Source organism: Hypomesus nipponensis, chromosome 28 (assembly GCF_054491055.1).
Source record: "Hypomesus nipponensis isolate SF chromosome 28, ASM5449105v1, whole genome shotgun sequence".
Classification (NCBI taxonomy): domain Eukaryota; kingdom Metazoa; phylum Chordata; class Actinopteri; order Osmeriformes; family Osmeridae; genus Hypomesus; species Hypomesus nipponensis.
Genome location: NC_140388.1, coordinates 229,277 through 245,926, shown reverse-complemented (window position 1 = coordinate 245,926; position 16,650 = coordinate 229,277). Strand labels below are relative to the sequence as shown.

The 16,650-nt window shown below is 49.0% G+C and overlaps 1 protein-coding gene across 1 annotated transcript; it reads right to left on the bottom strand.

Moving 5' to 3' along the window:
* Nucleotides 1–4,541: 4,541 nt before the first annotated feature.
* LOC146216549 (uncharacterized) lies at nt 4,542–6,870 on the bottom strand. The gene has a single exon (XM_084695245.1). It carries the CDS (start codon nt 6,868–6,870, stop codon nt 4,981–4,983), a length of 1,890 nt encoding a protein of 629 aa, XP_084551371.1. The 3' UTR covers nt 4,542–4,980.
* Nucleotides 6,871–16,650: the final 9,780 nt, after the last annotated feature.

The window sequence follows — 16,650 nt, the reverse complement described above, 5'->3', positions numbered from 1 at the left end:
CGACACCCACGGGGCGAGGAAAACTGTTGCCCACAGGGCTTAGTCAGTCTCTACCCACCTGTCCTAAGGGGGGAGCTCAGGACGGTGGGAGAGGGCAAAATGGGTGGGGGGGGGGGGGGGGGGGGGGGAAGAAAGGAGGAGGAGGGAAGAGTATACAGAGTTGTTAGGGTGGAATATAGAGGGGGTTGGGGCTGGGCATGGGTTGGGGTAGGATGAGGAATTGGGTTCGGGTCAATCCAAAGTTATAAAAAGGGGTTGGGTTTAGGTGTTTTCCAAAGGGTTGAGGTTAGGGTGAAGATAGGGTTGGGGTAAATCCAAAGTCATAAAAAGGGGGGTTGGGTTTAGGTGTTTTCCAAAGGGTTGAGGTTAGGGTGAAGATAGGGTTGGGGTAAATCCAAAGTCATAAAAAGGGGGGTTGGGTTTAGGTGTGTTCCAAAGGGTTGAGGTTAGGGTGAGGGTAGGGTTGGGGTAAATCCAAAGTCATAAAAAGGGGGGTTGGGTTTAGGTGTGTTCCAAAGGGTTGAGGTTAGGGTGAGGGTAGGGTTGGGGTAAATCCGAAGCCATAAAAAGGGTTGGGTTTAGGTGTGTTCCAAGGGTTAGTGTTTAGGGGTTGTGTTTAGGTCTGAAGCCCTTAGGTTAAGGTGAGGTATTTAGTCCAAGGTTATGGGTTCAGAGTTTTAGATTTAGGCATGAGTTCCTGTCCATGGCCAGTATTAATCTAGTGATCTAGCGAGTTGAGACTGAAGGATATTGGATTGGTAAATGTCAGAATAGGTGAATTGCAGTAGAATGGAGGACTTATTGGGTAGGGTAATATGAGTTGAATCACTGTTGTCTGAACTTGGTGGAGACTGACTGCCAGGTCATAGTGTATAGGTCGGTTGAAGTCCAGTTCGGTGAAAGTAAATATCCTACGTGGATTCGAAATAGAGGAATCACATCATCAGTAGTATACCTAGGATCATTGGGCGTTTCGGCCTTCGAAACACTAGACACCCTCCCCTAGGCAGGCCCACCAGGGTTGATCAAATCCCCAGTGTGTGATTCCAAACCAATTGGTAGTATAATAGGTCCTGAGAGTCCTAGTAAGTCCAGTCTATCGAGAAAAGGTCCATAGTCTGAGTACCCAAGTGAACATTCAAAGCTGGAGATCTGAACTGGGGATAATTTATAAGGATTGAGTGGGGGCTGTTGGAGTAAGAGTGGTGTGGGGAGGAAGTGAGGGTGATTGGGTATTGGAGTGGAATGGGATAACTCTTGGACTAAGGGTGATCTCTTTTTAAGTTGTTATTTTTAGAAATGTAAGAAGTTTTTGGGTAGAGGCCGTTGGGAAGAAGGATAATGTGGGTGTGATTGGGTGTTTGGAGTGGAAGGGAATAGAAATTTGCCTAAGGAAGACTTATTTTTGAGTAAGATTATTTTTTTGGTGATTTTGGATGTTTTGGGATCATTTTAGTGCAAAAAAATCTTTTTCAAAAAAAAATTTTTATTAAAAATTTAAAATTTTATGCTAAGCTAATGCTATTTTTTTTTTTTTTTTTTTTTTTTTTTTTTTTTTTTTTTTTTTTTTGTTGTTAAGCTAATGCTAATAAAATTGAGAGGCTAAATTTTACAATATGAATGCTGAGCTAAGGTAAATCGCTAATATGTGCAGTTCTTACCTGGGAACCTGCCCACTGCTTGCTCCAACGGAAAATGTTGGGGTAGAAATGTTACCCAGAAGGAAGCACAATAAACTGTGCAAGAGGACTCATCCAAGAGAAGAAATTTCTCATGGGGAAGTGAACAATGCTAAAAACCAGGGAGGCAAAAGCGTATCCTGGGGTATGGGTTTGATCACACCCCTTGGGCTAGAGGGTGATGATCAGAATCAGTCAAAGGTGTAGTGCAGTGGTGTGTGAGTGGGGCTAAACCCCGTAAAAGACTGGGCTGCGATCAAGGTCCTTCGCCCTGGACCACCACATCCTGCGTGCTGTCCCAAATGGGACCCAGGAGGGCCGCATACTTACCTGCCCACCCAAACAGACTGCTTGTTAACACCGCGAGGTTACCACAGCCTGCCCGGAGAGGGCCTGAAGAACCACTTACCCAGACAGACTGCTTGTGATCGCAGCCTGCCCAGAGTGGGTCGACCCCCAGCCCATCCAGACAAGCTGCCCCTGTCGCAGCTCACCCAGCATGGGTTGAGGGGGTCTCCCGCCCACCGTGACAGACTGCCCCTGTCGCAGCCTGCCCAACGGGGGGCTAAGGACTTCTCCCGTCCACCCAGGCAAGCTGCCCCTGTCGCAGCCTGCCCAGCGTGGGCTGGGGAGGTCTCCCGCCCATCCAGACAAGCTGCCCCTGTCGCAGCCTGCCCAGCATGGGCTGAGGAGAGTGCTGGCGGAAGGGAGGCAAGGCTCCTATTGAGCCTTGGAACTCCCTACAAGCTTCTACCAGCGGCTAGGGCCTAGGTTTGCCGGCGGGTGAGTCCTGGGAATATGTCCCATTGTGCTAAACCACTGGACCCACCAATCTTCTACCGACGCTAACTATACCTCGTAAAACCATACTCACCAAACGTGGAAAACACGGTCTGGTCTGGAAAACCCGTCAGAGGCCTGTCGAGGGATCCGGATGGCAGTACAGCAATGCCGGGAGGACCCCATTCAAAGAGGTAGCAAACGTTAAATCGGTGAGAAATCTGATTGGTTGGAGGGGAGCAGTATGCAAATGATAGCCATCAGCAAAGGTTGATGGGTAATGTTCTGCGGTGGAGAAACCGAAGATGAGAATGGTAGCGTCGAGGAGGGGATTGACTCGGGTCCCAGCGGAGATTGATCTGATCTGTTGGCCTTGATGGCAGAGCGATCGGTGACTGGCATCCTGAGTGCCAGGGCCCCAACCCAGAGACGGGAGGGGGGCTCGGACTGTCCCCCCAATACAATGTGGAGAGGTCCAGAGTCCCCCTAACACAAATGGGGAAGGGGCCCCTGTGAAAATAAATGGGTCCCCTGACCTGCCAGTCCGGAATGGCGGTGAAGGGTGGACCCAGACACCAATGGTGTCGGGGCCTCCGCCCAGAAGGGTAGAGGTCCATGGCCCCCCTGTAGTGAAGGGGGGCCTTGTGAAAGCCATTGGGCCCCCCGGCCTGTCAGTCCAAAGGACTGGGCAGGGCCAGGCACCAATGGTGTCGGGGCCTCCGCTCAAGAAGGGTAGAGGTCCAGGGTCCCCCAGCTGGGGGGGGGGGGGGGGGGTTTGGCTGAGGGAGGGGGGACCCGGGGGCCCCCGGGGGGCTCGTGGGGGTCCGGGGCCCCCGGAGGTAAAATGAAAAGTAAAGTGAAGTGGGAGGGGTCGATGGGGTCGGGGGGGGCCGGGGGGCCCTCGGGGGGGCCCGGGGGGGTCCGGGGCCCCCGGAGGTAAAATGAAAAGTAAAGTGAAGTGGGAGGGGTCGATGGGGTCGGGGGGGGCCGGGGGGCCCTCGGGGGGGCCCGGGGGGGTCCGGGGCCCCCGGAGGTAAAATGAAAAGTACAGTGAAGTGGGAGGGGTCGGTGGGGTCTGGGGGGGCCGGGGGGCCCGAGGGGGGGCACGAGGGGGTCCGGGGCCCCCGTAGGTAAAATAAAAGTTAAGTGAAGTGGATGGGGTGGAAGGGGTCGAGGGGGGCCGGGGGGCCCGAGGGGGGGCCCGAAGGGGTCCGGGGCCCCCGCAGGTAAAATAAAAGTTAAGTGAAGTGGATGGGGTGGAAGGGGTCGAGGGGCGCCGGGGGGCACTCGGGGGGGCCCGAGGGGGTCCGGGGCCCCCGAAGGTAAAATAAAAGTTAAGTGAAGTGGATGAGGCGAAAGGGGTCGAAGGGGGCCGGGGGGCCCTCGGGGGGGCCCGGGGGGGGCAGGGGGGGTGCAGGGGCCCCCAAGGGCCAAAATCAAAGTGAGTGTAGTGGGATGGGACGGTGAGGGTCCAGGGGGGGCGGGGGGCACTCAGGGGGGCCAGGTGCCCCCTTAGGCTAAAATCAGAGTGAGTTAAATAGGAGGGGACGGCAGGGGCCCAGAGGGGTCGGAGGCTCAAAGTTCCAAAAAGGGAGGAATTAGGGTTGGCTTAGGTCTCCAAGGGTTGGGTTTAGGTATAGGTATCAACTGGTTGAGGTTAGGGTGAGGGGTCGGGGTAGGGTAACCTCAGTGGTTGGGATTAGGCCCAGGTCTCCAAAGGTTGAGTTTAGGCCTATAGGGCATTAGTTTCAGATCCTAAATTCGAGTTGTCAGTGATCCCAAAGTTTGGTACACAATCTAAGCCGTATCCTGGTGTGACATGAGTATTGGCTCCAAGTTTAGGTCCAAGGTTCCAAGTTTGAGGGTCTGGAGAGCTACGTGATGAAGAGACAGGTATAGAAAACCATTGACAAGAAATGAATGTGTAATTACTTTATTAACAAAAGGAATGTACAGAAATCATTGTAAAAGGGAGAACAGAAAAATTACTCGGGCCTAGAAAACCAAGACGGACCATTCGTTTAACACTTTTATTGGATCCAAAGACAGACCACTAAACATTGAAGGAAAGATTGTGTAAGAAATAAAGGTCAGGGTGTTTTTATAGCATTATGTAGGACCTAAAGGTGTAAGTCTTATTTTTTAGAAAGGAAAGGGGTTCAGATTGGTGGGAGCCTTAATAGACCAGAGTCAATAAGTACTTCCCAGCCATCATCATGTGGTACCCCCTAATTTCCTTATATTTTTTTCTACTCATTCATTATTGTATTCTTTATTATTTTTTCTTTGTTATTTTGTATTCTAAATTCTTTAGATACAACAGTTGTGTAATATGCATTTTATAAATTGAGCAGGTCGGGAACAAGTAACAAATGGAACTGTGTATAGAAACAAGGAAAGGTAAAGACAATTAGGGAATTTTATACAATAAGAAAACTATATACATCCACCGTTCCTAGAGGTCCAAAGTGTAGCAGGGATCAAAGGGAAGGGTTCAACTATATACAAAAGGGAAATGGTTTTAGGTTTCATTGAGTCCTCCTGGGTGTCTAGAGTCGAGTTTCTTGATCCATGACCTTTCTATTTTTCTTCTGGCTTCCGTGGTCCAGGTAGAGTTGTGGGCTAGGGCACTTATCCACATGTTTTCAAGGCCATGGCTTTTGAAATGGATCATCAGTATGGACGTTTTACGTCCGGTCCTTATGAAATATTTATGGGTGCAAAGGCGTGCGGATATTGAATTGGACGTTTCTCCAACATACTGTTTGCCACATTTGTGGCATCTGATTACATATACACAGTTGGTGGTTGAGAGGGGTATTGTTTTAGGTAATGGGAATTTTTGTCCTGAGGTTGGATTACAAACCCAGTGCCTCTGGGGTAGTGGTTTTGCCTGACGGCGGGTCGACGGGAGTTTGGCCCTGACAAGGTGGTCTTGTAGATTGGGATTTCTGCGAAACGCCGAGATGATCCGCAAATCTCCCATCCATGGGGGATCCGTTTTCAGTTCCTCGATATGTCTCTTAAAGGTTCGGTGGAGTGTAGATGTGTAGCCCGAGAAGGTGGATATGATGGGTACCGTCCTTTGTGTTGGACGTGGGGTAGCTGTTTTTGAACTGGATTGCCAATCGGACTTGATTTTACGGAGGAAGATCCGGGAATAACCTCTCTTCCGTAATGCTGAGAATAGGGTGGTGGTTGCCCTTTCTCTGTCCCCCGGATTTGAGCAGATCCTGTCGAATCTGATGAGTTGGGATTTGATTATTCCCTTGAAGGTGTGTTGTGGGTGAAAACTGCTTCTATGCAGGAGGGCATGGGTGTCCGTCGGTTTGAAAAATACCTTGGTATCCAGGTTACCGGTTCGTTGAAAAGTATTCCCCTTGAATGTGGTAACATCCAGGAAATCTACCGAAGTACTACTGACTGTTTCCTTCAAACGGATGGAAGGGTGGTGAGCATTGAGGATATCCACCCAGTCCTTAAGATCCTGCGGGGAATGGGGCCAGACCCCCCATATGTCGTCTAGGAATCGGAAGTAGCAAGATGGTAGTTTCGGGCATTTGGCAAAGACCGTTTCCTCCCATTCTGCCATGTAGATGTTCGCATACGCTGGTGCGAAACGCTTCCCCATGGCTGTGCCCTTGGTTTGGAGGAACCATTTGTCTCCAAACAGGAAGTCATTTCGTGTTAGACCCAGGTGTAGGAGGGTGAGGAGGTGATCATCTGGTCTGCTGGGGTCGGGGAAACGTTGGAACCATGTACGTATGGCCGCCATGCCCTTGTCTGTGTCGATATTGGTGTAGAGGCTCTCTACGTCCATAGTAAAGAGCAAGTCCCCAGTTGACACTTTGAAGTTCCTGATTTTGGCAAGGAAATCGTACGTATCTTTGATGTAGCTGGGGTGATGGACGGAGAGGGGGTTAAGATAAAAATCCAAAAGGGCTGCGGTATGTGAACTCTCACTTCCACAATCTGATACTATTGGTCTGCCTGGGGGCATGTGGTGGGGGATAGTCCAGGAGGTTTGGGGTTTATGTATTTTTGGTAAAAGGTAGAATTGTCTTGGTCGGGGGGGGTCCAGGCTGATTAGGTAATCCCATTGTTTTTTGGTGAGAAAGCCTTCCAACATCATTTTCGTCAAGGTTTCCTTGAGTAGGGTGGCTGTCATGGGGTAAATTGGCTTTGATAGAGGGCGATAGTGGTCTTGGTTGGAGAGTTGTCGATTTGCCTCTTGGACATAGAGGTGTCTGTCCATAATGACCGTGCTGGAACCCTTGTCGGCTGGTTTGATGACAATGGAGGTATTATTTTTGAGGGTTTGGAGGGCTTCCCATTCCTCTTTTTTCAAGTTGTCTTGGTCCGGGAGAAAGGCAGGGGGTGAGGAGGATACGCTTTCTCTATCCATCGCCATGACTTCCAGGAGGAGAGGAGGGAGGAGATGATTGGGGGGTTCCCAGAGAGATGCAGGAGTGAATGGCGGTATGGTTGTCGCCTCGTCCACCTTATCTTTAAAAAAGACTGCCAGTTTGAGTCGGCGGTGGTAAGTGGTAAGGTCAACTGATAGTTCCTCTTTGGTCAAGGTCGGCTTTCCAAATATTGGGACAAAGGATAAGCCCTTGGATAGGAGGGAGAACTGTGCCTGAGTAAGGGTAAGAAAGGTTGAAAGGTTAAGAACGCCAGTACCGGTTGGCACCTTTACCGGTGCTGGCTCTAGAAGTTTAAATGGCTCCTCCAGTGTCGCCACATTGCTTCTCCTGTTGCTGGTGTCCAGTGAATCCTATCCTCTGTGACTGCAAAGGAATCTCGGGGTAAACGGGGGATGTGTGTCGAGTTCTCCTTGATGAGTAGATTGATTGAAACCAGGTTTTTACGGATGGGGCCTTCAAACCTCTCATAGAAGTTGAGAACTGGTATATAAATTTGTGCATTGGGGAAGGTTTGATGCGCCGACCCGAGAAGACGCAGTATTTGTTGTTTGAGGAGGGTCTCGTTGGATTGCTGGCGGTTGTTGATCCCAAAGGAAAGGATTACCTTCTGGGTCGTGGGTGACCATGGTGTCTTGTGTTTTAAAATGTGGGTGGCGTGTGCCAAGACTGCACCAGGATAGCAGTCCACTTGTATCCTGTTATCCTGGATTGGCGGAAGCCTGGCGAGATTAGAATCTCCCATTAAGGGTTAGGGTTAGGGTTAGGGTTAGGGTTAGGGTTAGGGTTAGGGTTAGGGTTAGGGTTAGGGTTAGGGTTAGGTTTGGGTTGGGGTAGGGTTAAAAGAAAAACTGGATGGTCTTAAAGAGCACGGGCCTATTATTACTGTGTTATTAAGCTGATTGAAATTGAATTGAGAGGAGCAGGAATGCAGATGGATGTATTGTAAAATTGTGTTTGTTTTTTTACAGGTGCTGTGTAGCCATGGACGAGTGGATGGTGTTTTATGGATTTGAGGATCAAGGTAAGTGTTGTTGAAATTACTTTTTAAGGTGTAAGTCTATGTGTGTGCATGTAAGTATGTGTGCGTGTATTTTACAGGTGCTGTGTGGCGATGAATAAGTGGATGGTGCTAAAGATGGAGATCAAGGTAAGTGTTATTGCCATGTTTTTAGTGTGTGGGTCTATGTGTCTGTGTGGAGCTGTGTGTGACTAAGTAAAAAATGAACTGTGTGTGTGTGTTTATATTTGAGCCTCTATATGAGGGTGTAGATGTATGTGTTGTGTATGGACCTGATGTGTGTGTGTGTGTGTATGGGTGTTATGTAGTCAGTACCAGAAGAAAGTATACGTCAACAGAATTGCCATGAAAATATATGTATACACTTTATTTAATAAATGAAGCTGGTCCTGTGTGAAAATAAGAATGTTATGTTTTCTCATTCAGTCCCAGAGGTGTAATTGTGTTCAACTGTGTGATCCATTTTCTTTCGGCATGCTTCCGCTGTCCACTGGACCACCCGGACCCCGACTCCACACCAGATATGATGAGGTGAGTGACGGGGTGCTCCTGGAAGTGTGTGACCAGTGTTGTTTGTAGGTGTGCCCGTGAGATGTTGTTCAGATGTTGTTTCAACCTAGTGTCTATTGAAGCTCCGGTTTCTCCTATGTAGTGTTTATGGCAGAGGGTGCAGGTGATGATGTAAACCACATTGGAGGTTTGTAGGGTGAAGCTGTCCGGGATTGGAGCCGATGTGTGGCTATGGGGGTTTGTAATGAATTTCCTATTCTTGTAGTGCAGTGTGTGAGGTTTGGTTATTGGAGGGGGCATATTGCTGAATTTGGTATGTATGAGAATATCCTTAAGGCTTTTATTTTTTCTATATGCTGAGATGATCCTATATGGTTTAAGTGGAGGATATGTGTGTTGAGCTGTGGTGAAGTTGTGTTTGAATGCATGTTGCAGTGGGCGTGTTCTATGTGAGAATGTCGTAACTAATGGGATTATGATTTTGGGTGGATCTAGGTCTGTGCCGGTTGTGTGTGGGGTAGCCGGGGAGGTGGGAGGAGAGGTAGGGTTAAAGGGGGGGTGTGATTCCGGGATGGGGTTAAAGGGCGGGTCCGCGTAGATGTTAAAGGGGGAGTTGGGATTAGGCGTGGGGTCGGGGAGTTTGGGATTAGGGTTAAAAGTCAGATTGGGTCTACCCATAGAATTAAGAGGAGAGGGGGTGGGGTTGCGGGGAAGGTTGGGGTTACGTGCAGGGTCCGAGGGGTTGGGTTTAGGGTGAGGGACCAGGTTGGGTCTATCCATAGAATTAAAAAGAGAGGGGTTGGGGTTGCGGGGAGGGTTGGTGTTAGGCGCAGGATCCAAGGGGTTGGGTTTAGGGTGAGGGGCCAGGCTAGGTGTGGTTTTGGAAGGAGGGGAAGTGGGGTTGAGAGGGAGATTGGGTCGGGGGCTGTGAGTACGGGTGAAATTAAAGATGGGGTAATAACGGGGTGTTGAATGGGGCTCCGCAGCAGAGTCCAGGGAAGGTTCAGGGTCAGGAGGGGGATTGGGGGAGGATACAGGATACGAACCCGGTGTAGGGTAAGGGAAAGGATTCGGGGGGGAGGAGGAGGGGGACAGGAGGGGGAGGGACTCTGCTGCAGGTTGTGGGTGTACTGTTGCTTGTGTTTGGAGTGTCTGGGGTGTGTGTGATGTGTGTGTGTTGGTTGTGTGTGTATCGTTGTTTGTAGTGTTGGATGTGTGTGTGGGCTGAGTGGGAGAGAGAGCTGCCAAAGTGTCATTCTTGATGGTGCGCAGAAACCTCTTGGAATATCCCCTTTGTCTAAGTGAGTGAAAGAGTGTTTGAATGGCTATGTGTAAATCATCTTTGTGAGATGATATTCTATGGAACCGGATGATCTGTGATTTGACGATACCTTTAAATGTGTGTTTGGGGTGATAGCTTTGTTTGTGTAGTAGGGCGTGTGTGTCTGTGGGTTTGAAATATACTCGTGTCTGAAGCGTCTTATGTGTTGCATTTATTGTGTTAAAGTAAACCGTGGTGTCTAAAAAGTGAACCTGTTGTGGATCAATGATGTGTTTCACCGTGATGGATGGATGGTGTGAGTTAAGTATGTGTATGAACTCCGTAAAGTGTTTGATGTCGTGTGGCCATGCTCCTATGATATCGTCTAAAAACCTGAAGTAGAATGATGGTTGCAGTGGACACTTTGACAGCGCTTCCCTCTCCCACTCAGCCATATAGATGTTTGCATATGCGGGGGCGAATTTCTTGCCCATAGCCGTTCCCATTGTTTGTAGATAATGTTTATTGTTAAACAAAAAATCATTATTATCTAAACTAATTTGTAGTAACTGTAGAATATCCTGATCCGGTCTATTGCTGTCTGGGTATTTTTGAAACAAGGATTTGACAGCCTGCACACCCATTGTGGTGTTGATGTTGGTGTACAGGCTGTCGACATCGATGGTGAAAATGTGTGTATGGGAGGGAACGGCTATGGGCTTGAGCATCTCTAAAAAGTGATATGTGTCTTTGAGATAACTGGGGTGACGGGTGGATAAGGGATTGATGTAGTGATCAATGTATTCCGATATGTTGTAGGACTCGCTGTTGCAATCCGATACTATGGGTCTACCAGGAGGAACTTCAAAGGGAATGGTCCAGGTGTCCGGTTCTTTATGGATCTTGGGAAGTAAGTAAAAGAGTCTTTGTCGTGGGGTGTCCGGTCCGTATAGGTAGTCCCGTTGCTTAGCTGTAATGTAGCGTCTGTCATAGAGTGATTTGATGATAGTCCTAAGTCTCACCTGTGTCTGTGGTTGTATGCTATCCGGTATGATTTTATAATGTCTGATGTTGTTTAACTGTCTATTTGCTTCAAAAATGTATTGGTGGTTGTCTAAGATAACTATTTTGGATCCTTTGTCCGCTGGTTTGATGACTATGTGTGGGTTGTTTTTAAGTGTTTGTAGTGATTCTCGGAGTGTGGTAGTGAGGTTGTCCTGTCTGTCCGTCTGTGTGTTGTGGTCTCTTAAAGTCCTTCTGTCCGTCTTGATGAGGGTCCTGATGTGGTGGTCCACCTGGGAGAGTTTAGGCTCCCAGGTGGAAGGATTGATGAAGGGCAGATGGTTATCGCTCTCTGTATAGTCAAAGTAGTCCAGTATTTTAAGTCGTCTGTGATATTTGTGGATGTCCCTTTGAAGCTCCTCCTGGTCAAAAGTGGTAGGGCGGGGCACAAAAGTGAGGCCTCTCTCCAGAAGTGCTACTTGTGCTGGTGATGGGTGAAATGTTTTGGACAGATTCAAAATGTTGGAACTGGATGGTAGTGGTGAGTGAGGGAGCTGGGGGGCGGGGGGAGGAGAGGGGGCCGTAGATGTGTGTGTCCTTGGTGAATGTATGATAATGTTAATGGTGTCTGGGTTGTGAGTATGAGTAATTATAAATTTAATTGTGAGCACCAGTGTGAAAATATTGCTGCTGCGGTTTCTGGTGTCCAGTGAATGTTGTCCCTATTAGTGCGGAATGAATCATGCGGTATTTCATACAGTGTGGGTAAGTGTGTGCTGATGTAACTGTTTATGGTCTTGATGTTTTGTTTTTGTTGTGGAGTGAGAAATGGTGAGTGACTTATGATGGGGACATAGATAGTGGCGTTGGGAAAGGTGCTCTTCGCTTCTCTGTGCATACTGGCTAGTTGTTTAAGTGATGTCTGGTATGGGTCGAGATCCTTATTGTTGAGACCCACCGAGAGGACCACCACCTCTGTATGTGGGTGTACCTGGGTTTTTTCCAAGACCCTTTGGAAGTGGTTGAAGGTGGCCCCGGGGTAGCTATCCACCTGTGCCCTAGGGTTCTGGAAGGGGGGGATTCTATTGAGGTTGGAGTCCCCGATGAATAGGTGGGACTTGAGGCCTTTGATGTTCCAGTCCGCCACCTTGCGTGCGGGCCGGGCCATGTGGTAAGATGGTTTAACTAATGTGTGGGTGTATTGGGGGGTGGGTTGGTCTTGTGACGGGGGTTGAGAAGTACGTGTAGGCTGTAGGAATGTGCGTGCTGCGGCGCCGAGTTTCGGAGAGTCCCCTACAGGCCCCTTGGTGGGGTGGAAAGGGGAGGGCTCAGAACAGGCTTTTGCCAAAGGTGATTTGCCTTTTAGGTGCCCTTTCATCATGTTAGCCTGTAATGAGGGCCTGTTTTTTGGGGGACTCTCCTGTTCGGCGCCTGGTGAAGGGGGGAAGAAAGAAGGGGTTAAAGGGTGTTGAGTGATGTTTGGGACTGGATGCTGACGGGTGGGGGAAGCTGATGCGGGGGAGTATCGGTGACCTACAGGGGAGGGGAAGCTTATCTCTGCGGAGAAAGCTCCCCGTGTATGTGTCTGTATGTTAGAGGGAGAGAAGGTGTGCTTTTTAAAGTGGGACTGAGTGAGGGATTTGGTGGCTAATGTAGGGGGAGTCCTGTTTGCGGTGGCCAGGAGGGGGATCTGTGATGTACGTGCTCCTAAATTGAGTGTGTATTTGTATGCGTGAGAGGGTCTAGGGAGAAGTGGGATTTCTGGGGATGTCCGTGTGTTGTGAGATGGAATGTCAGTGTTGTGTTGTTCTGTAAGTTTTTTTCCTATGTGTATGTTAATTATCTCTTTTGTAGGTGTGCTCGTGGCTGCCTGGTGTGACGGTGAGGCTGGCAAGGTGGCGGACTGGATGATCGGCGGAGGTAAGTGTTGTGTCGTGGTCTGATGTGCCGGTGAAACTGATGCTGTGCGTTCTATGGGTGAATGTTGTGTGTGTGAGTGTGCTGTAGTGTTGTTGGTTGTGTGTGTGGTCGGTAGCTGTGGAGAGTGTAAGTGTTGTGTAGTGTTGTTGGATGTGTGTAGTGTGTGTTGTGTAGTGTTGGTGTCTGTGTGTGGTGTGTGTGTTGTGGTGTTGTTAGCTATGTGTGCTGTAGTTTGTTGTGGAGAGACTAATTGTAAGGCATGTGGTGAGTGTTGTGTAGTATTGTTGGTTGTAGGTGCTGTATGAGGTATAGTGTTGCTAGTGGTGTGTGGTGTGTCTTGTGTCCTGTTGTTGGCTGCATGTGGTGTACTTGTGTGTGGTGCAGTGTTATTGACTGTATGTGGTGTGTGTTGTGTAATGCTGTTGACTGTATGTGATGCTAGAGGTGTAGTGTTGCATGTTATGTGTGTTGTAATTTGCTGTTGAGCGAATGACTGTGGTGTGTGTGGTGGTGTGTGTTGTGTAGTATTGTTGGCCGTAGGTGACGTGTGTGGTGGTGAGGTGTTATTGGCTATGTGTATTGTAGCTTGCTTTAAAGAGAAGGACTGTGGTATGTGTGGTGCATGCTGTGTAGTGTTGTTGCCTGTGTGTGGTGTGTGCGGTGTAGTGTTGTTTGCTTCGTGTGTTGTCGTTTGCTGTTGAGGGTCTGACTGAGGTGTATGTGGCGTGTGCTGTTTGGTGTTGTGTGTTGTGTGTGGTGTGTGTAGTTTAGTGTTGTTAACTATGTGTGTTGTAATTTGCTGTAGAGGGCGTGGCTGAGCTGTGTGTAGTGTGTGTTGTGTGGTGTTGTGCGCTGTATGTGGTGTGTGCGGTGTAGTGTTGTTGGCTATGTGTACTGTAGTTTGCTGTTGAGAGGAGGACTGTGGTGCATTGTTATGGACTGTGTTGACCCATGCATGCGGTGGGAAATCAGTTGTATGTACCTTAGGTGATGGTGGTGCAGGTGCCTGTGATGTAGTCGTATGTATGGAGGTGTTGAATGGCTGTTGGCCAGGTGTCTGTGATTTAAGCATGTCTGCATATGTCCTGCGTGGCTGTTGAATGGGTGTGTGTAATGTAGGAATGGCTGTGTCTGTAGTGGTAGTGTTAGTGGAAGGTGGATGTTGTACCGGTGAATCTATTGTGTAGGTGACTGTGTGTGTGGTAACTGGCTGTTGAGTGGGTGGCTGTGGTGTTGGGGTGCTGCTATGTGGCTGCCCGTGCTGTGTTGCTGAGGGGAGTTGTAGGAGTGTCTCCACTGTAGTGATGGTCGTCTGTGTCAGTCTATGTGTGTATCTCTTCTGTGCCCAGCCCATGGCTATGTGTAGTGCAGTGGTGTTTAGAGTGGGTGTTGTTGGAATAAGTGTCTGGATGGTCTTGTTGTAATGTGTCTGTAGGATGTCCAGGTTATTGTTCATCCATGATGTAGTGTTTTGTGAAACTAACTGTGTAGTGTGTTCCGTAGGTGAAGAGGGTCTGATAAAAGAAGTGAGTTTCCCCACCTGCCTCATCATGCCTCTTGGGTGAGTCTTGGTTAAAATGGCTGCATTCATAATTTCCCCATGATGGACCGCCTGTATGATTTTAAAATACAGTTTGGCCGCCTGTCTGGTGGCCTCGTCCGGTGCCTGTCCAGTGGCTCCAACATGGTATGTGCTGTGTGTCTGAGTGTTATGTGTGTCTGCATGAGTGTTGTGTGCCTGAGTGTTGTGCCTCAGAGTGTTGTGTGTGTCTGTATGAATGTTGTGTGCCTGAGTGTTATGTCTCTGAGTGCGATGTGTGTCTGCATGAGTGTTGTGTGCCTGAATATTGTGTCTCTGAGTGTGGTGTGTGTCTGCATGAGTGTTGTGTGCCTGAACGTTATGTCTCCGAGTGTTGTGTGTGTCCACATGAGTGTCCTGTGTTTGAGTGTTGTGTGGCTGCGCCCTAGGTGCATGAGTTTGTCCTGGGTGAATGTTATAGACCTGTGTGTTGTAGGGCTGAGTGTTGTGTGTGTGGGTGTTGTGGCCTTGTGTGTTGTATGTCTGAGCTTGGCGTGTTTGAGTGTATTGCAGATGAGTGTTGCGTGGGTGTATGTTATGCGTCTGGGCGTTGTGTGGGTGAGTGTGGTATCCATGTGTTTGAGTGTGATGATAATGCGTTTGGATGGGAGGATATGGTGTTCTGCTGTATGTGTGTGCAGCTCTAGGTGGTGGATGAATCGGTGAGTGCATGTTGTGTGGGTAGGAGTTATGTGTGAAGCTATTATGTGTCTGAGTGTTATGTGGATGAAAGTTATGTGTAAAATGATTATGTGTCCGGGTGTTATGTGATTGAATGTAGGTGTGTGGTGCTCTGAGTGGTGGATGGGTCTGTACATGTAAAAGGGGTGGCCGGCCCAGTAAGGAAGGCCTGGCTACACTGCTAAAACCGCTATCTAGTCTAGGGGTGTGCTCTCCTGTCTTGAGACGCACAGATGGCCTAAACCCAGCATGGTACATGTTTTAAAATCAGAATGGGTGATCTGAACAGCTGTAGTGTGTAATAAAGCTGCCCAGATCGGGCCCTTAACGCCTTGTTGTAGGTGTTACAGTTCAGGAGGCGTAGATGGTGGATTAACCCAGTGTTGATGTGGTCTTCTCTATCTCACTCTCCAGGTCCAGGTCCAGTGCTCGGTTTCCAATGGAAATTTAAAAGGTTAGTGATCCTGGTGTAGGTAAAAAAGGCCCGGGCCTGTAGGTAGAGCTTAAAAAGAGTAAAACAATCCTGGGAAATTCTTCTGCTGACAGGGAGTCTAAAAGGGAGCCCTCCCCAAACTGACTTTAAAACTGTAATTTTATTAGCTTTTAAAATCAAGGTATCAAGTCCAAACTGCTGAAGGATAAACCAAAATGTGCATCCAAGAGTAGGCCCGACGTTTCGCAGACGTTTCTGCTTCCTCAGGGGAGATGGTTATGGCTAGGGCGCACGGCCCTCTAAGGAAGATGAGTGGCCGATATGAGAGGTGTATGCTTGGCCTCAGAAAACATGTAAACACGAGAAAAAGTTGCAATCAAATGGCTCTTTTATTCAAACATTTTGAGCATACAGCAAAGACGTAATGTTTTTGCGGGCTTGAACGTGGCCAAGAGGTGTCCCTATACGGACATAAAACCTCTCTTCGGTAACCGCAGAATGGCACATATGGTTGGCTATCAAATTTCGGTCCGACCCGCACATGTGAGTCCAATTCAATGTACTTATGGAATGGCGTAAGTGATGGAGAGTGACGCTTTGGTGACCCAAGCTATGCATCAACCTCTGGACGTCCCTGGATAATCCGACCATGGCCGAGCCGCTGCGCGAAAAGAACAGTCTCTGGTCGGTGTTCCGAGGGTAACCGGGAAGCTTAGTTGATGCCTGTACAAAGCGAGAGAGCCAACCATGCTCTTCCTCCGTGAGAGCTAAAACAGCAGGTCCATGATATTGGGCTGTCTTGTGCTCAGGCACTGACACAAGGAACATATCTTCCAGGCGCTCAGCGGAGGTGAAGTTGTCGCGGGTCATTTCCAAAAACACCCCGCGCCTGGCACCGTTGAATATGGTTACATGCAGAATGATAGCAGCTGCAGCCCTGTTAGCGCTTCGATGGGTCACGGCCGTCTCCAAGGCCAACAGTAGTTCGGGTACGCACCTATCCAAATCGGTGCCAATGGCGCATATCTCTGCACTCGTCAGCAAGCCCGTCTGCTGAGAACGAGTGAGGGTCAACCGTTGTCTTCGAAGGTTGACACGGTTATCTCTTGAAAGCTTGGAAAGTTTCATGAGCACAGGGCGGAGGACTCTTTTCGAAACGGAAAGGCCGGGCGGCCTATACTCTTTGAGCCATTTCACAAACGCAGAGACATCACAGAGGTACGATTTGAGGGTGCTCGCCTTCAGACCTCGGGTTGACAGGGCGCTGAACCAACTCTGAACCGCCCCTGGTTCTTCAAAGTTCTTAATTTGAACCATAAAGTCTTTAATTCGATTGATGGTGCTTTTAAGGTTTTCCATC